This window comes from Macrosteles quadrilineatus, unplaced genomic scaffold (assembly GCF_028750875.1).
Source record: "Macrosteles quadrilineatus isolate MER2022 unplaced genomic scaffold, UCM_ALF_1.0 Scaffold_9__3_contigs__length_116548681, whole genome shotgun sequence".
NCBI classification, from domain to species: domain Eukaryota; kingdom Metazoa; phylum Arthropoda; class Insecta; order Hemiptera; family Cicadellidae; genus Macrosteles; species Macrosteles quadrilineatus.
In genome coordinates, this window is record NW_026542602.1 from 107,628,612 (window position 1) to 107,656,221 (window position 27,610).

At 34.4% G+C, this 27,610-nt stretch overlaps 1 protein-coding gene across 1 annotated transcript; it reads left to right on the plus strand.

The window, feature by feature from the left end:
- The first annotated feature begins 381 nt into the window (after positions 1–381).
- Positions 382–27,610, plus strand: LOC129003713 (SKI family transcriptional corepressor 2-like). The gene is made up of 8 exons (XM_054432010.1): positions 382–402; positions 634–875; positions 1,333–1,666; positions 3,053–3,457; positions 20,088–20,145; positions 21,846–22,013; positions 26,324–26,431; positions 27,516–27,610. Exons 1-8 carry the CDS (start codon positions 382–384, stop codon positions 27,608–27,610), a joined length of 1,431 nt encoding a protein of 476 aa, XP_054287985.1.

Below are 27,610 nucleotides of genomic sequence, written 5' to 3' on the forward strand. Positions count from 1 at the left end.
AACTCAACTGCCGTGTGCCGGAAGACGGTCCCTTATATAAGTTTACCGTGGAACATTCTGGATGCACCTAGTAGCCCAAACAAAGCTGTTTACAGATCACCGTAGAAGCTTCTGGTGGATGTCAAAGACCCTATTGACGTAGTCCGTTGACATGGGTCTATTGTCTTTCACTGGCACGTAGGGAGAAACCCGTGTAAACAAACAACCCTTTTGAGACGGCGCCTGGCTATTGTTGCGCGGGGCTCCTGACTTGTAACAATAACCTAACCCTCACGCGGCAGCGTACTCCAAAGAGTGGCAGGCGACCATCTGTTGCATATGCTGATAAAAATGGCAGAATATCAATATTTACATTAAATTAAATATTTTAATTGATATTAAATGGAATGCCCAGACTTTCAGGTGAACGAAATGGCAAACAGTTAAGATGTCATAGTGCTAGAGCTGAAAGGTTATTCGTTAGATCATAAAACATATTATGAAGGCTTTAACTGACTCTTACTGTTCATTATCATAGAAACTTAAATAAATAATTCTTAGTGCTTCGCTGTCAACCGCTCATAAAGTGCCTGTGTGGTGATCAAGTGCCTTAAAAGTGCAAGATTTCCCTGTTGCAATCACGATTTGTCACAGGTAGGGACAGTGTTGCTGTACGGAGTGCCGATAGTCTCGCTGGTCATAGAGAACCAGGAGCGACTTTGTCTGGCGCAGATCAGCAACACTCTGCTGAAGGAGTTCAGCTACAACGAGATACACAACCGTCGGGTGGCACTGGGCATCACCTGTGTGCAGTGTACCCCTGTACAGCTGGAGATACTACGTAGAGCAGGAGCCATGCCTGTGTCGTCGCGACGGTGTGGCATGATCACTAGAAGGTAGCACTTCCACTGGTGAATATTATGTTAAGATTATGTTTGAATCTGGTTTCTTGTAATGGCTTGTAGAATCAATGGCAAAAGAAGTCTTTGCTTTCATACCCAAGGTGCCCTGTAAGCAGCAACAAGAAATTATCAATAGGTTTTATGGGCCAAAAAGTAGCTAAGATAACTAATTATTTTTTTCCAAAAACATTTTTTTTAATTTTATTTGTTATATATTTATTAATTTGACAGTTTTTTTATTTGTTTTTTTTTTTCAAAATTAGGCATTACAACTAGTTAATATGTCTTTAAGAAATTCATGTGAATTCAATTAGCAAATAGATATTTGCTAAACAATATTATCAATACAAAACATTTTTTACAAACATTCTATGATATGGACATAGATGGAAGTGACTAGTTTTTCGTATTATACAATATTGTAAATATATTTTACGACCTTTTCCTTCAGGGAGGCCGAGAGGCTCTGCAAGAGTTTCCTGGGAGACAACACTCCGCCCAGACTGCCGGACGACTTCGCGTTCAGCGTCCACCACGAGTGCGCCTGGGGATGTCGTGGAGCATTCCTCCCCTCCAGGTATAACTCCTCCAGAGCCAAGTGTATCAAGTGCACCATCTGTGGACTGTTCTTCTCCCCCAACAAGTTCATCTTCCACTCGCACCGCACCGGGCCCAACGCCAAGTACGTGCAGCCCGACGCGGCCAACTTCAACTCCTGGAGAAGACACATGCGACTCAGTGGCAATCCTCCGCTAGAAGTGGTCCACGCCTGGGAAGACGTCAAGGTAAAAGTAAATATGACGTTTGATTTGATTATTTGTTGTGACAGTAGTTATTTGTTACATTGCAGTTATAATTTTTTTGAGTTGTACCTTTGTGTTTCATTAAAATATGGATTAAGCTTTACCATTAAAAACGTTAGCAAGTTTTGGTTTAAGGAATTAAGTATTTAGTAGATAATGGTTGGACCAATAACGAATGTTAATTAAAAGGATAGCTTAAAAACTGGAGTATTTTGTTCACTCATTATTAATGCAATTATTTTAAAACACGTAACTTAGAAGATTCGGATATCTATTATATTATTAAAGTGATACAATCAAATTTTATGTAAACGGTTAAGGTCATTTACTAAATAAAAATATAGGCATATGGTACATAATAATGAAGCTTAGAGTGTGTTGAATTGCCGAAAAGTATTGATGTGGACGAATTTCTTAAGGGCTCTGTCCCACAGGCTGATTTCCAAAGGCCTACTCCTGGCATGTTTCCAAAGTTTAAATAATGATTTAATTGAATTTAGTTAATGAAACAGATGGTCAGTACAATGAACTGGTGTTTGTTTATTTACTCGAAAAAGATGTTTGTGACGCTTAATGTAGATCGAGGAGGGTTATGTTTGGGTTTAAAGTGAAGTTGTATACGTTTTGTAAAGTACTGCTCAAAGTTTCATTTTGTAATTTATATAGTAAGCTAAAAGAGGCTTGACCAAAATTGAAGAATTATTGTCAAACATGTCATTCATGAAGCATCAATATGAAGCGATTGATGCTATTGCTACACTAAGGTATGTTGTCATATTCTATTGGATCTATTAACATCAAAAGTAGGGGTTTGAAAGTAAGTAGGTAGGGTTACACTTTTAAATCAGTTTATATTTTGAAACTAAATCATAGAGTTGCTGTATTATAAAATACACATCAGACCACTTTAATAGCTCTCTAGGTAAAATTTTCTTTCCGTTGCAAAGCACGGGTTTAGCAGCTTGTCTTTATTGAAAGTACGAACAGCTTACGACTACGAGCTAGGACTTATGTCTAATACTAATATATAAAGGATAGCTATAAATCAATTATTTCTTTTTCCTGTAGCTTTGCAATAATGTTGAAGTATTTTATGCTACTTTAGGATCAAAATGTGAAATGTATTCAATCTAAAGAGTTTGATGGAATAATATCTTTTATACCATTGACTATGTTCTACTCAGTAGTCATATTTTTTATACAATTGGAATAGGATAATGAATCCATCTGGGAACATCTTTAATCGAGATCCATGTAATATTTTACATCCAAACGTTGCAGGGGTTTATATTATTACAGTTTTTTAATACTGTAGCTTGTATGTAAATATTTTGGAAGCTCTACTCTATACTGATATGTTTCTTCTAGGCAATGTTCAACGGTGGCACCAGAAAGCGGCTACTCTCCTCCACCTCCAACCCCCAGAGGTCACCTCCAGTCAAGTCTCCAGGCGCGGACCCCTCACCTCCTCCCTTCCCACTGCCTCCACCAGCACCCACCCGTGTCCCTCCCTTGCCGATCGTCATGGACTACGTGTGGCACAAGCACCCTCTGTCACCGTACTCCGCACTACCCTGGCTGGGTCTACCCCCGACATCGCCCCTACTTCTACCCCCTGGGGAGGGCAAGTTGTACCCCTCGGCCTTCCACCCCGTGTACTCCGCTCCTCGCCACTCCTCTGACACCAACGACGACGAGGAGACTGTGGACATAGAGACTTGTCCTGAAGATGAAGTGAAGCCCTCCTGGAGCCCGGGACGTCCACGTGAAGAGGTTAGATATCTTATTTAGAAATCATGGTTACAACCATTTAAAAGGGGCAGTAAAAGCCCAAGTGTAGATATTTTTGGAAAACACACTTTTGGAAAGCGTAATTACTTAGCCTAGTTGCTGGCCTAGTGAATCTACAGTAGAGTAGCCATAACTATATAACGCAGTAAAAGAAGCATGCAACAAACCTACTTCTACACAGTAACACTAGTATTGAATGACTCAATCAAGATACGTGTATGTTTTGTCTAACAACCAAACCACATCATACAAATCAGTATTAAAACTGATACTTACTGCCAGAGTCCTTCAACATCAAATAGTCAAAGTAGGTTAATCGCATATCCAACGTCAATTGAAAAATCAAAACACCATAGAAAAATCGTGTAACAATTTGTAGAGTTCGTTTCTCATTTGTTTTATTATTGCCAAAATTTGTCTTGATAATATATCCAACAATTTGCCCAAAACATGTTATATACGAATATGAACAATTACTTCTGTTGTTTAGTTAACATTTTCCCCCTTAATGCACTCCAGGCGATTTGTGAAATTTACGCCAACGTAATTTGTACTAAAACTGTTTAAGACACTTCGCACTTTATCTTTAAAGACATGATCTGAAATGCGGAATGGTCTAAAGAAACCTCCAAATGGAATACTTTACACCTTTACCTCACTGAGGAGCCCTCAACCGAACCTAAACCTTCTTTACCGAATTTTCCTCAAAGAGATAACATCTTGGGAGAGTGCAAACTTTCTAAGCTGAAATTGAGTTTGGCTTTCGTTTGAAGATTCGATTAAGTTTTTCACAGTTATGTGAAACCCCTTCCCTCGGATAAGATGATAGCGTCTTTATCACACCACTCTTTTGCTAAATTAAATTAATCATAAGTGAGGATATTAAACAATCTGATAGATGAATACTGATGTTAAAAGTATTTAAATTTTGCTGCTGAATATAAGAAATTGTTGATTGTAATTGCGTTTGTTAAATTCGGTTTCTATATTTGATAACTTCACCTGAACTCTATAAGTACGATTAAGCGAGAAATTGGCTTTAATTAAGTTGATGCCAGTAAAAATTAATTTCCTGTGGGGTAAAACTAGAGAAACTCCACTATACCCAAGTATCCTTTACTTCTTCCACTATATCTAAGTATCCTATGGTTCTTCCACTATATCTAAGTATCCTATGGTTCTTCCACTATATCTAAGTATCCTATGGTTCTTCCACTATATCTAAGTATCCTATGGTTCTTCCACTATATCTAAGTATCCTATAGTTCTTCCCCTATACCTAAGTAACGTATACTTCTTCCACCATACCTAAGTACCCTATACTTCTTCCACTATACCTAAGTAACCCGAACTTCATCCACTATACCTAAGGGGAATTATTTTAAAACTTTTGAAAAACGAAACCTGGAAATTTAAAAAAATAAAATAAATGTTACGCCCCATACGCTATCCCTCTCACAAGTAGGACAGAAGGCGCCGTGCCCTTCATATAACCATTCTACTCCGAGGGCGTGTAATCAAAAACATACCCTCTCGGGAATGAAGCCCTGTTGAGTCTCAACAATAGCATTTGTTTGCGCTGAGTTTAATCCGTGTCAAGATTCTATGAGGGGTTATTTCCCGTGTGTTTTCTTTGATACTCAACCATTAATAAGATACTGTTTACCAAATCAACCAGATTTTTACGGGTGTAAATAGGCCGCCAGTTTGTAAAAACGTTGGTCCTGATATTGGATGTAAGATAGTGTATTATTTTATAAAGTGTCGGATATGGTTTTGGTAAAATTAATGCTATTTGATTAAAGAGTGTTACATTGTTTTAAATCAAGATTAAGGACAAAACGACAGAATTTGCGAGATTTGTTAGGATATGAATTATTCTGAAAATTGCATTAGTTACGATTGGCTGGCATTTCTAGTCAAAGCTATGGTTAAAAACATACGGCATTACTTTTTTTTAATTACATATACAGCATCTCAATTTGGTATTATGTCGGTTACAAATTCCAGTGCGTGCTTATAAGTTTGTGGTGTCGGAGTTATTATATATGTGTACCTTATCGTACTCTTTACTTTTCAAGTACATTGGAAGGCAACATAGTAGTAATGACAGAACAAACATTACCATCAAGTCTGTTATATCACTTGTAACAAATTAGTGAATTACACATTACTTACAGCAACCATCACAGAATATCGCGTCAATGCTATTCCTTTGGGACCAGTTGAAAAACTTTTAAAGGATCGTTTAAAACTAAAGTAAGTTCTGCATACTTAGCATTCAATCCGGTTTGTGGGTCCGATCTTAATCGCTTTTCTAGAGTTACGGCGTCTTTAAGATAATGGGATATTTTATATGCAAAACCGAGTTTTTTTTCAAATCAAGGGATGTTAAACACCGAATGTTGTCCCTCTGTTGCCCGATAATGATCAGTAACATCAACAGCATCAGAGTTTTGTTTCAAGTAGAGTGTTTTTCGAGATATTTTAAGAAAATATATACAACCATCACCACTTTAACATGTCATTATTGTAAAGTTTTCAAACATCTGATTGTTCAAAATGTAACAAATGGGAAAATATGGCTTTAAATTAAACAGAGTAAAAAAAAAAAACAGTTGCAAATTTAGAGTAACTAGTTAACCGCCCGTGCTCTGCCACGGGAATATTGTCAGCAATAAAAGAAATAATAATTAACAATTATTGTTTATCTTTGTATTTTATTTAGGGGTTGTTTAATTTTTACATGAAACAGAACTGATAGTTTGCCTGTATAAACTATATTATGTTAATCAAACCGATATATTATTTTAACCAAATGAATGTTTTATATTAATTCGAGTTTCATTTGAAAAATAAATAGTATACAAACTGGGCAATGCTGATAACCTAATAAGCAGCTATTTATGCTATTTAGATAATTTGCTCAAGTATATTCCTATATTCGTAGTTTTTTTTCATTACATTTGTTGTATGGAATAAAGATAGTCACTTTTAGCCTACATGTAAATCACGCATCAGCAGTTGGTCGTATTTCACGAATCTTTGACCCATACTGTGAGTAAAAGCTGTGTTTACGTAGTATATATAAAGTTGGGCATATGCCTACTTTGTTCAATGTTAGAGGGTATTAACGGTCCAATTTGATGGAAAAGGAGTCGTGGATTTTAAAACTATGTAGACTACCACTACCAGAAAGATGTTGATTCAAGTGAGACTTAGAACTGGCCATTTCAAATGCAGATTTGTATTATATTTTACTCAAATAGTTTTTTGTCTCCTTTGACCCTTAATACTTTTTTTATAGTCGCTGTTGATAAGATTTTCCATAAACTCAAAATGTTGATAAGGAGTTCATTTTACCTTCCCCTTGTGACAACATAAGGAAAAAATATTTGTGTCCCAGTTAGTCTGTTCTGACTAAAAATTCATAGATTTGCAGTAGGCTACTGACAAATCCAATCTAACGACCCCAATTTAAAAAAATTGGTATTTTTTAGAAGGGACTTCCTAAAAAAATAGTGTGTAGGCCTACTCGAAAAAATATAGTGAGGGTAAAGTTCACTGATAAATTGTAGTTCCAAATATCCCAGCGTACTCTCCATCTCGAGAAGGTAAAATGTGGACGTCGAACACTTATCTTGAGTAAGATTAATCACTTACGATAAAATGTTTGTATGTTTACCAATCATTAGCAATTATCTGTACAACTTGCAAGCGGATTTCCCTATGATTGTTCTGGTGGCTATAGAGAATAAATTATATTGATCAAAACAATAAGTTTCCGTCCCCTACTATGGGTGTTATTTCACATTCCATACTCAAACTTAAACTCAATTACCACTTTCCTTCAGATCACTTTGCAGGAAAACTAAAACATTTTTGTGTCCCAGTTAGTCTGTTCTGACTCGAAATTCATAGATTTGAAGTAGTGACAAATCCAATCTAACGACCCCAATTCAAAAGAGTTGGTATTTTTTGTAGGGACTTCCAGAGCACATTTAACACCAACACTGCTCTTTACCTTTTTAGTTCGATGGTTCTCTACATTTTTTTTCGTTCGGTATGTCTCTTTACGCCCGGTTAATGATTACCTTTTCTTTTTCTTTTTGTACTTTTCACACCCTGGGGTTAATGATAAAGTTTTATAACGCTATAATGACCTGAGTCAACATTGCCATTTACACATCAAGTCACATACTTCTTCACCAGAACCGAATGGTAAGTCACAGTTTCTCAAGCAACTTCCCTGTGTACTTGAAAAAAAAAATCACTGATACCTATATTGTAGTTCCACGTATCCCAGCATACTCGCCATCTCGAGAAGGTAAAGTTTTGTACCACTGAACGTCTAACGCTGATCTTGAGTAAGATTCGTCACCTACTATAAAATGTTTGTATGTTTCCCACTCATTAGCAATTATATGTACAACTTGCAAGCGGATTTCCCCATGATTATTCTGGTGGCCGTAGAGAATAAATTATATTGATCAAAACAATAAGTTTCAGTTCCCTACTATGGGTATTATTTCACATTCCATACTCAAACTTAAACTCAATTACCACTTTCCTTCAGATCACTTTGCAGGAAAACTAAAACATTTCAAAACTAAGTTAACCAATACACTTTCCTTGATCAAAATCGTGTGTTTATAAACAGAAACTCCAAGTTTAATAATTGCATACTAAAAGTGAGGTTATAAAAATAATAACAAATGTTTGACAAACATTAAACAGCTGACGAATAATTTATAAACTGTGTATTATATTCTTCAATAAGAATTGTATTGACTCGACCTTTAAAGGGCTGTAGGTCGTAGCCCTTAGGAAAAACGTTAATTCTAAGGAAGTTTGGCAAATCTACACACTATCCCCTTTAATTTGAGACATAAATCTTGTAGATCGGTCCAGTAATTACTGAGAAAACAGTGTTACAACTGTGTATTAAATATATAGATTAAGAAGAACCATTTCCAAAACCCATTATGTATTAACAGGCCATATAAAATATACATTTCAAACAATTCAACATATGACTATGATTTTCAATCAAATATAAATGTTTAAAAAATAAAATGAAAGCTCAATAGAGCAATGGGGGAATTGCGGCACCATCTTCAAATTGAATACTACGAATTTTTCGTCTAGTTCCCCGTAGCCTAAGCGAAACCGCTCGAATGATGGAAAGCTGGCTTTGGATCCTCAACCATCCGATAATTTGGGAGTATGGTTTTCTCCATTTTAAAGCCAGGGCTTCGCTTGTTCTCCTCTGAAACGCTTCATATTCTTTGTGGGGGACTCCTTCCGTGGAACATATTAATGGTGTGAAGCTTCCTCTGATGTCTTCGGCTGCTTTGTCATATTTATTGTGTTTCTGAACAGCATGGTTTCGAGATATTGTTCCCCATTCTTGGTTGGCGTAAGAGGGAGCGTCAGCATTAACAATGCGATTATCAAAAAACGCTACTCTCTCAGCCTCCCAAATACCATTAACTTTAAAATCAGCTTTTAAAGCAGGCACATTGTTTGCAGGGTCAGCTTCTCTCATAATAGGCTCGACTTCAACCCCTTTCCAGGCCATATTTGCTATCGCAGCACAGTGGTCTCGATGTTGATCATGCCCATGTTTGATCAATCCTCCTTTTTTACAATTTAAAGCATGGGTAAGATTCATAGGTTGATCACAACCATCACATCGTACTGGTAAATTTCTTAGTGTGCGGCCATAGCGAATTGACAAAGCATCTCTGAATTGATCCGGGGACAAATCCGTATGATCAGATGCACATGGTGTCACAGTTAACCATTGGCTAAATTAAATTTCCAAAACCCATTCATAAATTGACTTATTTATATAGATAAATAAAAGTATTATTTGTTTGACAATTTTAATTGTAAATAACAATGCACATTTTATTTCAACACACACTTTACTCCCTGGATCGTTCTATTTAGGGTTAAAATAAAGCTTTTCCTCAAAGTTAGTTCTGTAATCTGGCAATCTATATAATTAATACGCGACATGAAACTTTGTCGGTTGAACTCCTCCGCCATTTCTTAACCGATTTTATCCATTGACGTCTCATTGGAAAGAGCGTGTCACGTAGATTTGCAAACTGACCTTACATTTTTGAAAACGTCCCTTGGGCTCTGCCCCAATGGCTTTGAAAGTTCCCATGTTATCCTTATGGAGAACATAATTGTTTACAATTTGATCAGCTGTATAATTTAATTGCTGTCATTTATTTTTCGATTCAATGAAACGCATTGAGTACATTTATTTACTATTTGAGATTGTGTAAACATAACCTCCAAGACGGATCGTGTTAGTATGGTTGTATCTCAAATTTGTGTATTTATCGTTTTTTTGTGTCGCTATGACGGATCGTGTTAACATGATTGTAACCTAAATTTGTGCGTTTATAGTTGTTTTGTGTATAATAGTAGCTATAATTTGTTTATTTGTTGTTTTTTCTTTTAAATGCCTCCGACGCGACGACAACGAAACATAGACAGGAGGCGTAATCGTGATAACGACTGCAGCTACAGAACAGTGGCGTGTAATAGCACAGAAAACATACCATAGTAGTATGTTTTCTGTGGTAATAGGCTTAACTCATCACAGTCAGCACCTGACCCTGGACAATCTCAACTATTAGGTTACAAATGTGCCCTAACACTACCCCAAAAAGACTTTTCGTTCTCAATTGGCCCTCTATCAATGACCTGTGTTGCCTGTACATCGAGGCATTTTGAGAAGGAGAAAACCGGCTGGAATGCTTTAGGTTTTATCAATAACGAAGATAAACATGGTCTGAGTTACTCACCGGTAATCTTTGAGTTGACTCTTTTAAACTAATTGTAAATATGACTGTTATTCGTGTTTTAAAACTCCTGTAATACTTTGCAATTGCTCGAATTCGAGCAACATGTACACTAGTTACTAATTAATACATGTATGGTTAATTGATGATGGTTGATGATTCAATTTATTACTTATCACATAATATATTAATGATTTATTATATAAGTCATAATTTGTAATTTTCCATCGTAATACAATTGAGTTTTTTAATTATTGAAATAGAAGATTTTTCGTATATTTTTATACTTTTGATTTAGTTTTAACACATTGAAGCTGTTGTACGAACAAAAGCTTCATTCTATTCTCCGTGATTATAATAGGCATTTACAAAACAAAAAACGATAAAAGTTCGAAATCGAATTATAATTTGTTGCCCAATTACGCCCCTCAGACTACTCTTATCGCGGTCCATGGTTTGTTATATTTATTTACTGATTTTAAATCTACTGTACTGTTGAACTGCCAATTGCAGAAAATCAATATACTGAACGGTTTGTTAAAACTGCAAAAAGTTGAAACTTACATATTCGCTTAAAAAAAAAAAAAAAAAAAAAAAAAAAAAAAAAAAAACTAGCAAATTTAATTCAATAAAAGAACACTGTTAAAAATTTAGTTAATAATAGTTAGAACAAACATTTCATTCTACAAAATTTTCACTCAACCATTATTATTATTTTTTTTTATTCGTTTGCTTAAAAAATGTTTGAATTATGTATGGAAGACGATGTCAATAAACAAGCGCAATGGTTTGAACTAACTTTTTTTTGCGATTTATCTAAATTTGCATGAGTTTACATGTCAGTAGTTATGATTTTTACACTTTTAGTATTGGGTTACGTTATGATTTACTTCTGGTAGATTTATTGTGTTCAAAACTGAATCAAATTTTTTCTTTGTATCATAAGAACGCTTTTTGTATTTATCCGTTATTCAATTCTTGCCTGTTAAGATTTATCTGAATGCATCAGTCAAATGAAATCAATGTGGAGTAACTCTCATTCTACTAAAAGTATAAAAATATTGTATTGAAAGTTACAATATTATGAATTGAAAACGAAGAAAACACTACTGAATATTGTAATACTCGATCGTCTGAGCTATTTTCATAAAATGTTTAAACAATAGATGCAATCACTTAGAAAATTGACCAATCGAAGGTAAATACCAGCCAGGTTATATTGTGGTGATAATGTAAATGTGTTTGTTTGAGGTTAGGCGACAATCAGCTGTTTAAACAATCAGCATTGACAAACAGATGACAGCAGGAAGACGTCATAATGTTGATCCACTTAGGGTAATGGCCCATTGTCGTATTACAGTGAACAATGCCATTTACTTACCAACGGTGAACGAATACTTGTAGATGAGGAAAACTAGCTGATTTGTTCAAGAAATATGTAGTTCTTATGTAATGTTTTAATGTATGAATTCTTGTTTATTTTTCGTTAGAAGGATTGAGAGGTAATTCAAATGTGTCCTTTCACATTTTTTTTTCAATAGTATTGGAAGTTAATAACATTATAACTTTTAATCCTAATTCAAGCACAAGCACCAATAATTTTTACGGCTACCCTATCTTTACCTAACTTCTATGGAGATAGAGAAGATATTTACAGGGGTTCACAGGTTTTTCCGATAACTTGTTTAACTATCAACGGCCGAAGCCTCGAAGGTACGCGATGTCATTTTTAACAATAAACTATGAAAATATAAAGAAAACTTTATAATCCTCATATAAAAAAGTGAGATCGAAAAAATACAAATATCATGTCGTTCATTATTTCTTTGAGAAATTGTATCAGCCTGTTGACATAAAACCAAGTGAGCTTCACATTTACGTTATGCTTGTTATTGCTCAGAGAGAAGCGTCTTTATTCAAACTTGACAATCAGATTTGACTTTTAGCCGGAACAAAATGCCAAAAACTGATTAATGGGGGCCGCTTATCCTCTCGTTTTGTAATTACAGTAGGATCCCTAGGGACGTCCCCCATCCCTGTGGAGGAGGGGTAAGGTCCGTACTTGACATTTCTCTGGATTAACATTTAGTTGCTGCAGGAGCGACAAAGGTCGACTGTTATGCTTTAATCAACTAACAGCCCTATTACCGTAGCTCTGGATAGTTATAGGACAAGCTCTAAAAAGTCGTCTTTAGTAAAAGTTATGGTCCATAGTTCCTTCCTGACTCTTACTTACTTACTTACTTACTTACTTCTTACTTCTGAAGTCTTCTCCGCAATCGGGTGATTGGGGAATCGTCAAGATTCATCTGTTTGGTTCTCGAAGTGAGTCCCGTTATCTAAGGTGTTGAAAAGTGTGTTCCTCGATATACTCTGCTGTGGTGTAGTAGGGCCTATTGATTAAATATTGTTTAAGCTTGTAAATAAATGTGTTGTGTTTGTCAATGGCTTTTATAGAGTTCGGCAGTAAATTATAGAAATATGAACCAGTGTACAGTGGGGAGTTGCTGAATTTTGTGAGTGTGTGTTGTGGAAGATCAATGTTTGCCCTATTTCGTGTGTTGTAGTTGTGTTTATCTTGTCTGAGACTGGGCGAGGAATTTATGGCCAGGATGATGGTTTCCAGAATATGAAGTGAAATAACGGTGAGGATTTTATTTTGGACAAAGAAGGGTTTGCAGTGTTCCTGATAATCCAGCCGCAGTATAGTTCTGATGGTTTCCTTTTGAAGGATAAGGACTTTAACAATCTTGTTAATAGCTGCTGATCCCCACGCCGCTATTCCATATCTCAGGTGTGATGAGAACAGGGAGTGATAGGCCACCCACGCCGTTTCTTCATTTGTAATATTTCTGATTCTCCTAATTACGAACTGCGCAGACGTCAGTTTTTTACAGAGATAATCAATGTGGTCACTCCAGTTTAGGTTTTTATCAATGAATACACCGAGGAATTTTGTCGAGTTCGAGTTTGTTATGGTCGAGACTGGATCTGTATCAATTCCTGTGCCATGTCTATTGCTGGGCATGAAGGTTATATGTACTGTCTTTGTTTTGTTGATGGTTAGGCTCAATGTGTCACAGATTTCGGTGGCTTTGTCCAAGGTTGAATTTATTGTGTTACTATTGTCAGTTTTGGGTTGGATGGGGGTGAGTATGGTAGTGTCATCGGCGAATAGAATACATTTCTGTTCAGGGTTTAAGGAGTCTGGAAAACTGTTGATATATATTATGAAGAATAGTGGACCGAGTATCGAGCCCTGTGGGATGCCTATTGTACTTCTTCTGAGGGAGGATTGTACACAAACTATCGAACTGAAGCGTTGGTGATCTATTTCAACATATTGGTATCTGTCTGTAAAGTAGCTGTGTATCCATTCTAGAACTTTGTCTTTAATTCCAAAGGTTTTTAATTTGTTGAAGAGGATTTCCCAATTTAGATTATCGAAAGCTTTCTGTAAGTCCAAAAAACTCTTCTTTGGTGTTTTAAGAATATGATTAAAAACCTGAAAATTGTGTTAAAAGCAAATATTTTCAAGTAACACTGTTTAAGGTTTTGACCTCTACTTCTTTATTTGGGGGTTTTGTTTGGAATAAATCACTTTACTGCCACAAAACCGTAGAATAAGTAGATTCATCGTAAACATACGTCTATTTTCTCTAGATTGACAACTTTCCTAAAATTTCATTGGTCTATGCCATTATCGATCGGAAATAATCAACCATGTAGTTTGCTTGTTGTTGAGCAAACAAAAATGTGTAATTTACAATGTGATATACGCAATAAAGTAAATAAACGCTATCAACAAACTGACACTTTCTCCTATTATTTTATTAACAACCCTTAATGTAAGCGGTAAGAGGTGGGAGTAACTATGATTTGTTATAGGTAAAATCGCAAAAACTGCAACAGCTTTTAAGCCGCAATTTTTGTAGCATTGGGTTTTTTGTACCGTTTTGTAAGTTTAGAACTGATTTTGTTATAACCCAATTTTCTGTTATTTTATGGGTTTGTTTGAAAATTTGTAAATAAAAATAAATAAACAATGCCTGAAGGTGTATGGGTGTAGTACCCACAAATTGGATTTAATCAAAATTGGACTACAGGTGTGGTCTGGGGCTCCGTACATATCCATGTACGTGCACTTTTGCACACACTTAGACATCTCTTCGAACCCCACTTTTGGGTTCAGGGGGCCCAAAATGGACATTTCCATTCCAAATACGAACTCAAAAATATTCACACAAACAATACTTTTTCCATTATACTATGTATAGGGGGGGGGAATCCAGCCTTAACTAACACCCAATATAAAACTGGTTTTATTAATTTAAAACGTTGAGTGGTCTAATCTCTCCATTAATCTGATTAACTCAATGACCAGAAGCAGGTGTCGGGTGGTAATATCCCCCCCCCCTACACACACCGGAAGCTCTAAGTGCCCATAAACAATCAGACAGTTGCCGCATCAATCAAGTTATTGCTTTATCTTTATGTTTCCAATCATGGTGTCGCCGACGCCAAAATGTCAACATCGCCCCTAGACACCGTCGCGGTTCGGCGCCCGCTCTTTAATCAAAACCCCTCACTCACCCCTCCCCCCACCCACCAAATACGTACTTTGTGAGTCGTTAAGAGTTTTTTAACAGACTGGCTGCAAAATTATTACTAGAGGAAACAACTCTTTAAGCTAATTCATCTGTCTTAGTTGAGGTAAGAATCGTGTTGTTTATTGACATCCTGGTGTAGGAAGAATTTAAATAAACAAATAACAAAATAATAAATATCGGAAACGATACTCAAAAGCTAGAAAATTGCATCGTGCATTGGTAGTGTGTATTTACTGTAAGGAAATGTTTTGAATAGATATCAAACCTGTGTAAAAATTGACGCTTACCTGCTGGAATTATAATGTAGTAATGTTCAAGCCAAATAGTGGTTGAAGCAATGGGAGTGATTGGATGTTAAAAAACGTCAAACATAAGATATTTTGCACTCGCTAGTAACGCTTCAGAACCTAGTTTGTTTGATATGAAGTTTGTTCGAAATTATTCGAAATAATGTCAAGTGAATGTCGATGAATCATAATATTTTGCCTTTGTACACTTTCTAGGCAGTTAGGCATTACATCCAACCCTAGGGTCCAGGTAAATTAAAGCTTGGTCAGTATCAAATTTCTACAAGCCGTCTCACTCATACCATGCTCATAATAATTATTTAAGCGCAATTGGGTCAATCGCCTCTGCCTTACGTATTACGTAATAAAGAAGATAGAAATACTATGTCATATTACTAGATCGGGTTTCCCAGTCAAAGCTGTTTTGTAAACTATATTTCTACAATTACACCTTATGCACAACACTTCATAAGCCTTTTTTAAATTCTGTTCATTTCATTTCATTTCATTTCATTTTTATTAAACTGCAAACACCATTTTACAAGAGGGTTTAACATAGATTACATCATACATTGTGCATTAAACATACATACCAACGACAGAGCCATTTGAAAATGAGAGAAAAACAGTTACCAGCTTAAACACAAAATCAATAAGACAATCGATAGAAAAATCAACAATAAATAACAATAAAAATAAATAACAATAAAAATAAATAACAATATAAATAAATAACAATATAATACATAACAATATAAATAAATAACAATCCCGTTATATTACAAATTATTACATTACAAGATATTAATATTCGAGAAGATAATCAAACAACAATAGAAATACACAAATAATTGAAAGGAATATATCATTAAAAACTATAGAAAACAACAACAAGGAGTAACAACAATTGATAAAGATTTAAAAAAATTTAACAGGGATTAAAATATTAAGAATGAAAACGATCAGTGATAAATCTCAGACAAAAAGAAAAACTTGAATTGACAGAATAATATTGCTTGGCAGTTGGCACTTCCTCTCACTGATTGTGTGGCCCTTTAGAGGCACCACCAAAAACACACTCACTTCACTGCACATGTGGCACATGTTGACACAATGATTAACATATTCCTAAGAATATGTCTAGAATTGACTCTTTGTATAGTTTAGTAGATCCCTAACGCTGATTTCATAGATTGATTTAATGCCAAGTAGTCATTAAAGTCCAATAAACTTCAACATTTTTTAAAGTTAATTCTTCATGAAACTCTCAAGATATTGTTTACTTCCCAATCAATAGGCACAATCGTCAGTAGCCTAGAGGATGAAGGGATTATGGCGGGGGGGGAGGGAATAATTTGAGAAAAGAAATTGTAAACAAGACGAGCGGCAGCTGTGACGTGCAAACAAAAAACCAATAACATCGCTTGCAATATTGAGGAGCTGCATGGCGGTGCAGCGAAGCTACATGCATTATTAGTGTTGAGCCGACAGACGAGGATTCTGGTGATTACATCCTGTGAATCCAAACTAAACACTGGGAAAAACTGTTACTGTCGCTGGTGGAGATGAGTCTGTGTGGTGAAAAGTTACGTCGAGAAGGTATAACTGGCCCAAAACCATGGAACAAGAGTGACACCATTGACATATTTTTGTAATGAAACTGTAATGGTAATGGAACTTGAGTAGCTTAAAATCGTCAAAGATATCATCTTACCAACCCATTAGAATATAGCAACGTAACTAGAGCACATGTAAAGACTAATCTAGTCAATACACTTAAAAAAAAAAAAAATTAAACATAACTAGGAGTTCAAATTGCAGTAGTTGTTTTTTATCGTGCATCTGTTTTAATTCTATGTATTCGTATTTCAAAGTGGCGATTTTTATTGGTTTGCAATGCAAATAGCATTTCAAACATTTCAGTAATGAAAAATTTCACGTAGCAGACTTATTTTATATGTTTATTTTAATTATAACAACAAGTTGAGGGACTGCAACTATCTTGAATTCATATCAAATTTATGCAAATACTGCAGTTTTTGTCGCTGAATTTCGACCATTGTTTTGGCATCTTGGATTTATATAAACTGTTGCTAATGTTCCAAGACATGTTTCACGTTACAGCAACGTAGAGCACCGCAAAATATAATGGTGGTATCAAAACGTCAAAAAAAATTTTCTAGTGCTGTAAAACAAATAATACACACGGGATCCAAGGTTTATAGTTCTATGCATCCAACTCTGTTCAACCATTAATTGTATGAAAACGTTTGTAACACAAGGAACTTACCCCTGTATTTTTGCTCTAACAAGACTGTTGGTTCCGTTGGGGCTGTTGGACCAACAGTGTCGGTTCACGAATCCTTCTTGTACGTTTGTTCCATGCATAACCTTCTGATGCATTTTACATTAGACTTGTGTGATTTTACAACATAAGTCAATGTCAATATTTCTACCCAACTCAGTCTGTACACCCGTTTTTTAACCACTGACGTCTTTGATCAACAATAATTGATTATTCGCTTAAAGCATTAGGTCGGTGTTGCAAGAGACAGCTTGGCCACGTTGGCATCAAACAACGCCACGTGTGTTTAAACACCATTTATCAATCCAAGATGGCGGCCGTCTCCATACAAACAGTGGCTTCTGTCATTAGATAACGCCACCTACCTGTCAACACCCTACTCTGCTTAACAGCATATTGATTGGAGGATATCGAAGTGAATCTATGTTAATTACTCTTAGATCAGAGAGACTGATTGAGTGGTTGTTACTTAAGGAAACTGTTTCTATCTATATCTAGGAAACTGTTTATGAAACATTGGGAACACATTTTTTTCATGGAATTGATTTATACATTTGTAAATCAAGTACATACAAAATTGTCTTACAGCATAGTGTTTGAACCCATTAAAACAATATTTTAGTTAAAAGATATAAGCAACTAATAAAAGTCCATTAGTATTCAAATTTATTTATTTGAATGAATTAAATTGGAAAATCTTTTATTGTTCTTTTCAAATACAATAGGTACAATAAATACATCTGTATAAGCTAAGGTTATACATAAGTAGTTCATGTTACTGTATTGTATTTATTCTAATATAAACAAAAAACATAAATACTCCTCAAAGCATAAATCTAACTAATTATAATATAATAGAACAATAAAGCCCTGAGGTTACAGAACCTGTGCGGGAAAATTATTTGATTAAATAAAAAAAAAACTTTAATAAAACACCTTATAGGCCGTTTAGTATTATAAAAAATAAAATTTGAATTTATAAAGATCTAATGTATAGATTCTTTTGCAATGGAATCCTCATCTCGATATTCACTCACACTGGTCCAGTTTCCTTAAGAGAATAATAAAGCCATACAAAGACAATTTATTGAAAAATAAGCATATTTGTCAAGAGCTACAATAAAGGAAACATTCTGGAGATTTTTTATGAAGAAATAAGAAGTTTTGAGCAAGCAATAAAGAATTCATATCACATACATTATATATGGACTAAAATTATTATTTCATGAATACTTGAATGTGTTTTCCAACTAAAATTTAAATTAAGTGTAATCTTGAAATGTCAATCAATTTTTTGTGTAGCGTTGTTCGGATTATGAATACCCAATATTGTTATGTTAACCTAATGTTTTTCTTTGATCACGAATTAAATAGCATAATGATAAATGATAACTGGGTCCAGCAATAAATAATCAAAGACTACACTCTCTATTCACAATGGAAGCAATGAAGCAATAGCCTTCTGATAAGAAGTCGAGCAATAGGCTACATGTTAAAGCAACCACTCACTACTACATCTTCCGTACGGTGATGTTTCATTCATTCAGCCCATTGAGGTTAATCTAGGTAGTAAGAAATCTTTCAACCTCAAAGATATACAAATCAGAGAAGGCTAATTTCATGTGTTTATCTTATCACATTGTTTCTACTCGTACATTTCACCTTCTACAAGACGACCTATTAACATTTTCCATAACAATATTCGCAAAGTTTTAATAGCATGACGGTCACCCATAGCTTAGTTTAACTAATAAAAATTTACAAGTGGCGATAAAAATCCAAATCAATCGGCTCAGTATTCGTGATACGTCAGACGCCGCCACGCTCGCGATCGATACATACATTGGCACGCTCGAGTTAATCATAACACAAGCACAGGACGGCCTAGTAAATAACACGCTGGTGGTCACGCATATAGGTGATTTGTCATGGGAAGCTGTTAATTGTTAATGATGTGATCGCCATCGACGTGAAGTGGGCATTGATTTTTGTAAACACGTGATACGAGTGAATCGAGAAGGTAATGTGGGATATTTAAATGAAAATTAGTAGTCATCCAAACTATTATTGTGTTGTGAAACACCTGATTCTAGAATTAAAGCCCTTGGTCATTGTTAGAAATTATTAAATTATTTGGTCCAAAACTAGTTAGTTTTACTCGTCAATTTTTTGCTCAGACGTTTAATAAATAGTTATGCAAGTTACAAGTGCTTGTATTTATTAATTATGTTTATTTGTACCCATTTAGAGTGATAAAATTTTATTTTACTTAAATAGATATAAATAACGTTAAAACATTTCAACAATTATTGTAACCTACAAACAGAAAAACAGGTCGTAAAGTAGACCAACAAACAAGCAGATTTAACCTTCAAGGTTTTCTTTTATTGGACCAAAACGCCGTTTATCGAAATCGAGTGTACATCTAGAGACTAATCAACTTCAGTTTGATCTTGGATAAACGTTCTGTTTCTGTCCTACTACAGTGTGAATAGTTTTAAGATAATTTGAAAAAGCTCATTCTATCCGTATACGTGTTAAATAAATACCTAGAGTAAAATAACATGTTTCTTTTGTATTTTTGAGAAGCCTGGAACACCCACCTCAGAGCCTGAAGTTGACGTAGGATCTGAAAATGTGGAAGGTAAGCCATTGATTATATTCTCATATTCGAATACAATTGTTAACTGGCGTAATGACTATAATTAACATCATTGTGTGTCAGGTGGCTTATATTTATTTTATTATATACGCCATACAAAAAATCTTACGTAATGCAATGTAGGACTCATAGTCATCCGACTGCAAATCTAGCTTTAGCGTTTACAAACGTATCTACAAATGTTAGTTGGACCAAGAGTTTGTGGTTTGCTGCTAGCCAAGTGTTGTATCCCATCTTAGCACGACGAGTGTAACGCCCCTTGTGTATCTCTAGGAACGAGTGCGATCTCCGACATATACAGGGTGTCCCTTAGCAACCTGTACCTCTTTTGTTCCTTGGTTAGGGAAGAACAGATTTTGCAATATAGACTACAAATCAGTGCGAGGAAGCCCACTTTGTCAGGTAACTGTAGGGAAACAGCTATTTCATTGTTCAGACAATGCTATTTATCAGCTGATCAATTGGTAACAATAAATTGAGAAGTAACAGCTGATAAGACTGAATGATGAAACATTTAAATTTTCCTACAGTTACCTAACAATGTACATGTTCTCTCACTGATTTGAGAAAGCAAAGTGGCCAATTCGCTCATCAGTGAGACAATGTTAACATTGTCTCACTCTAATTACTTTGTCTCACTCCAGATTTGCATCGTGAAGGCACGAAATAGTGAGCGCGTAACATGCAGGCAACGTCGTATGCGCGCGAAATACGTTGGCAGCACTGGCTGTAAATCAGCTGGTCAGCTGTTGTACTGTTGTATTTGTCACTTCACGTTAAATGTTATATTAAAAGTTCACTTCTGTGTAAAAATAGGTTATGTTTCTTCACCAATTTATTTGTTTTATGGTAACTGTAGGAAAAGTATAATGTGCAACTCGAGTTCAAAGTACAATTGCCTCACTCGAGAAACCATTCAGGCGAGTGAGTAAGGATTTCTCTCGAGTGAGTCAATTGCTCACTTTCCTCACTAGTTGCACAAATAACTATTCCGTATAGTTTTAGTATATAACATTTACTATATCCATATTATTGATCAATGTTTTAATTATTTATATTAAAACATTGGGTGATAAAAAGTGTCATAACTTTGTTGTTATTCAACTAGTTTTGTTGATTAAAATATCATTAGATTTGTATTACAATTTAAACAATTTTATTATTTCTTGTGTTTTACGATAAAATCCTATGTTTTCGAGATATTAATGATTTAGATTTCTAAATTTCCGCCATTTCGAAATTGTTGAAAATACAAAAATAATTTTTGAAAAGTCGTTTTAGGTAATTTTACATTTATGTACGGAATTAAAAGATTGTATGTTGAAGCGTTAAAAATTTAAAAGGAAATTTGTAAAAAGCAAATACGAGTTGATAGACGGAAAACTAGGCATGGGAGACCCATGGTTATTATTGCAAAATCTGTCTCTATGCAAGGAACAATACCACAAAAGGGATACAGGTTGTTCAGGGACACTCTGTATAAATTTGAGTCCTTCGGACCACGTTCCCTTGAGAATTTTTGCGATTCCTGCACCAAAAAGGAACACTTCAAAAAAGTACTTAATTGTAGCTACAATACCAGACCAACAGATTCCATCAAAACCATCCTCTGACCCCCATCTACGATTTAACCCTTAAAACTCCAGAGTAACATAGTTAAGTTGAGGTAATCATGTTTGCAGTGGTAGAGGCGGATAGATCCAAGGTACCGGAGGATGTCGCTAGTCCCGCCCCCACTTCCACCCCCGTCCAGGAGCCACCCCTCTGGTCCGTCGCCCGCCTCCACCGAGACTGGCCTGACCGCGCACTCTACAGGCATGAGGTCGCCCGACATCTCAGCCTCATGAGAGGTAGGTACAGTGGATGCTGCTAGACAGCATGAAAGTAAGGTTATTGTAGTAAATCCAACGACGGATCTTCAAATATTGGTTCGTTAGTGAGAGAAATAGCAAAAATTTTGTGTACAAACTACAGTATAAAAAACATAAAAGTTGAGGCAATTCGAGACTGTTTCGGAAAACTCAATAAACAAACTTAGCAGTTGAAACATCTGATTTTATACGGCTGATTAGAATAATTAATTCATTCTTTATTGAATCCCCCCCCCGTATTTGAATGAACAACCCACAAACCACTTAAAACGACTGATTAATAGGAGCAGACTAAAAAGATAGAGACAACATTGTTTTTTCTGATACCGTTTTTAATGAATATCGAAAACTATTTCAGAACTAATCAGTTGTCAAACATGTCGAAGTTGTTGAGTCTTTAAAATCTGCAATATTGTGTCAGTTAAGACATTTCAGTTCTCTTTCAACCAAAGAACTGCAACCCTTTAAAATTTATAACCAAAAAAGTAAATTCTGTTATTTTTTTACTAAATTGGCTAGGATGTTTCTGATAGGAAATATCCTACTAAATAAATCTGGTCGAAATCGGATGAAATTATCGGTATCTAACGTGCTTGAACACACAAAATCTACTTCATGATGGTTTCAAGCATCATTCTCAATGTCAAACATACAAAATTCGTTATAGTCCTAAAGCCCATATTTGTGACAAAGTTTGCTGCTATTTTTGATTATTCCTGTTTATGACGTCACACCAATAATAATTTATAGAATTCCGATTCCCAGATATGGAATTAATTCATCTTTGAGCCCTGTGTGGAAAACTCGCTAATTAAAACAAATTTAAGCACCGCCAACCAAACGGTCAAAGGTGATCAAAGGCATTCAAAGTGACATTCGTGTCTGTGTATTTAATCGATGAAAGGCCGGCTTTCAAAGTGTAAAAGACGCTTTCTATAGCGCCTAATGAGAAAGCTGGGTTGACAGCGTGAGGTAATTATGAAGGTTTAAAGGTACATTTCAGTGCGTGTCGCTTACTTACAGACTCATAAGCCCTGACTGATTCATCATTGGAAACAACCATTCACTGCATTACATGGTGAATGTGTTTTATTTTGTGTAATGTTAAAAATAAATTTCAAATTTTATTTTTAGTAAATTATTTGTGTGCAGGTATGTCTTTTTGAACATAAAACATAGGATTAAAACAAAATATAATGTTTTTATTTTACGATTGACTAAAGTTACGTCAAATTCGCGTGTATTATTACTGTAATACGCCTGAAATGCATAGTTTATTGAGCTACAGAGAAAATGAATTTGTAAATATCTTTTAAATTACTTGTTTATGTATAAGTATTGTACATAGTGTTCTAAGAAGCCGAACAATCCAAAATATTGTAGGGAGACACAAAGTTCAAAATTTAGTAACTAAAAATTTTAAAAATTTTAAATTAGTTTTCCAAAATTGAGGCTTTTACACACACTCATTGTTGGATACCAGTGGATCAAGGGTTGATCTTTTTTGCATACAGGGGTACTACTGTTTTATAATTCAAACCCATTTTTAAACGACAAAGATAAAAGAATAAGACTCACGCTTTAACCATCGTTTAACTTTAACCAACGAATTTTACACAGATACATTCAGTGTTTCCGGTAGTAATTTTTTTTTGTAAAATAAGATAAGAGGGTTTTTTTGGCAGTATCCCAAGTATATGATGTATTACGTCTATCTACTTCGTAACTTCCAAGAGGAAACCGAACGAAATATTATGGGGCTTTGAGATTTTTCAAAAATGGATTTTTTATTTCACTCAAAAAACAAAAACATCAACATTCACATAATTTTACATTTGATCATTTTACATTTTATATATATTTTTTGTATTATCGATTAGTTTGAATAAAACGCATCAACCTCTTTATGGTTCATAGTACATTGTCTTTGATAAAGTCTTAATTCCTTTAGAAGTAACCAAACAAGATTGATAGCAAATAACTCTACCAAAACTTGGTTACTGAATGTTAGTGAGATAAGTTGACAAGGTATTACACAATTCTAGAGGTTTTCTCCCCACTCAATGGCAGAGGACCCTTGATATGTCGTTATATCCACCTGTCGTTTGTGTAGAGTATCAGTGGTGGGAGGGGGAGGGGATGTTTTCAATGTGCATCTGTAAGTAGTCCTTCACAGCCCAGTCCTTTGCCTTCAAACAGGCTAGTCATGTCAAAAGATACGTGATTGATGCAATGTCATACATACTTAAGGTTAACTTTGAGGTTTATGGACCTTAGGTAATATTTACTTTATGTATTTATTCAAGCGGTTTTACTTTGGACTGTAAAATGTTATTGAGGCTCTTTGAATATTCTAACTGCAGTAGGTGGTGCTTGATGTGGCTTAGCATGTAGAGTAGAAACAATCCTTATGAGTATCAAATGTTATTTTATATTTATTTTCAAACTGTAATTTAAACAGTTAAGGCTGAAATAATGTTTTGCGTTTTAATAAAAAAAAAGTTAAATGATATTTAAAACTCAAAATTGCGCATATACCATTGAATGGGTTGTTTAACATTTTAAACCAACATTTCTAAGTGATTATAAAAAATGTGTAACGTCTTCAAAAGGGTTTATGTTTGCCATTGTATAATTGATATTCATTCATTTGTTATGTCAGGTATTAGTAAACCCTTTTTTATATGAATTTGGTTTCGAAGTTTAATTCAACAGGACCACAAGGTTTAAAAGATAATTATTTCACGCCTCACGGTAATTGATAGTGAAATGAAACCTTATACCACCTTACAACATGCAAATGTGTACACATCAATCCATTTAGTGAATCTGTAATCAATATTTTTATTTGAATAGTTCACAAATCGTAAGACGAGATAAAAATGTTAACCAAAATGATATGCTTTACAATGTGTATAAGTTTATGCGGTAACACTATCATATATTTTTATGATTGTTAAATACCTGAATTTGCATATAACACAACCTATTCAGATATTTGAAACAGAAGAGCGTTCCAACAACATACAGTGATACATATAAATTATTTTTTTTAACTCGTAAAAAATAAATTAATCGAAGTAGATAAGTAAATTTATGTGTAGAATGAACTTGTAAAATCCAGTATCCTTTCAACGTATGTTTCCAAAACATGTGAACCTGACTTAATTTTCCTGAATGGTCTCTAATAATGTTCCTTTATAGGAATTTTTATAGGCACAATTATATTCTTAAATTATTTGTTTAGCTAGCGTTTTGCCTCGTGCAATATTTATATTCATTTTTCAGCGTAATAAAAGAGTCGACAATTCCAAATACTGAAAATCCCCCCCTCGTCGGAATGTGTGCTTACATTTATAATACTACAAATCCAACCATTCTTCCTTTTACAAAATTTACAAAACGACTACTTGTAACATTAAGTTTATCTTATTTAGGCATATCGATTAAACAATTAATTGTACTATAATGTCTTTAATGTGTTGTTATAAGTATGTAATAATAATTTCTTGTTCGATTCATAATATTTCTTACTTAAACAACTAGCTACGTCACGGAGAGATGATGCTTATAAATGATCCCTCATTCAGCTATATTAACTGCAAAATGTTTGTTTTGTATGAATAAATTAAAAGTGTATTTTTAATTTTAAAAAGTCCAGAAGTTATTTTAATGATACAAATGGTGAATGACTCTATTACAAAGTAAATCCCATTTTAATTGGGACTTTAAGCACACAATTCCGTTTGAGGGAGTATTAGTGGGTCTTTACCGATAAAAAACTGCTAGGGAGGGGGTTGGTTTTAAATAAATAACTGATCATTTATGGAATAGCTCGATTTAACGTCATAGTGAAGAACTGTACAGAGCATTTATTCAGATAAACGAGACCTAAAATCTGTTGATCATTGGGAGTGTTACGTTATAAGAAAACATAAAACATATTAAATTCTTTTAAATAACTGGTTAATTGGTATTGACCATGAACAGATTTTTTACTTTAATTACTCAGACTCCTCAAATTTAACTTCAAATTTGTTATTTACTTTGTCGTATGATGAATAATGATTATTATATCATACACCATAGTAGCCTAGTTGGTAAATTATATTTATTTACATTAGTGTGAAGATGCAATCTGATTCTTCAGATGTACATCAAAATTTAGTTCCATGCATTTTCAGGGTACATATAAGTAAAATTTAAAAAATCTTGTGTGCATATTTGAATTGCTATTTAATTGTTTTTGTTTTTACTATTTTACTAACTATTTTTATTTCCATTTCTAGAGTTGGTAGCACCAGGACCATTGTCGGATGCTGGCACTGGAAATCCTGGATTGTCTTTTCTGTCTCTACACACTCCTATCCAAGAGATTACCAGGACGAAATACAAAGGTGAACTTGGAAATCAGTTTCAAGACTCTCTCTCAAGTGGGGTTGTAAATAGTTTGTTCATCGTTGTTATATTTATGTCATAATGACCATCTTTTTTAACGTAAAGTTTTAGGCCCTAAAGGGACGATTATTTACAACCTATTTACAAAAATTATCACAGACTATTTTTGGCTGTAGTTTTATGGTGTTTGTGGTGAAAATTAATAGATGATTAAAATGAACAGCCAATACCAAACATTGTATCTAACAATTTAAGGCCTTAAGTTTTGCCAAGTAACTATGTCGTTTTAACAAAATAATAAGGAAAACTAAACAAAAGCCTTTAACAAGTTTTTATAATAAGCCATCCACAGTATACTACCAAATTATACAAATTAAGTACAAAGGGGAAAACGTTAGTTGTAACTTTTGAGCAAAAGATTACACTGAATATTACTCAATATGGTGAAAATATTCCGATCAAATACTGATTATTTTACTAAGCTCTCTCCTACCAAAACTGAATCCCCGAAGTACTAAGGCAATTTTAGCAAACTTAGGTTTTAACAGTAAAATAAATATTTGATAATATTATATTTATTTTATGTAAATTATAATTTCAACTACAATTTTGAATCGGTTTTTGCAATTCAAACAAATTTTCACAACAATTTTTATGCATGTATAGACTATACCTATAATAAACAAGTGATTTTTACCATCGTCTGTAAAATAAATTATGTGTTGTAAATTTCCAGGTTAGTATTCCCATCTATAATAAATTGAAATTCCACAGAAACATAAATAATAAAAGCCAAAATTTGTTGTAAATAAAACGTGAGTTTCCTTTATACTGTATTGCTTTTGAAATGGGAATAAACTACACCGAGCCATGGCTATGTCCCCAGGTACAATTATATTATAAGAGATGAACTTTAACTTCATTGGTAAGTGATCGAACACTTTAAAACTATGATTGTTGGTTGAAATAATCACTTGGGTCAGAGGTATTCCTGGAACCGATGTTAACAAGTCTTAAAATTGATTTAGGCCCAGTTTCAGACCCTTAAACTAATTTTTACTTAAGTGATTATATTTGTTTCAGAGAAGAGTACAGTCAACAGTAAAGTGGACTGTACCACTTGTCATCAGATATCGGGATCGTTCAACCCAACCCATCCATCGCAAAACAACAATTAA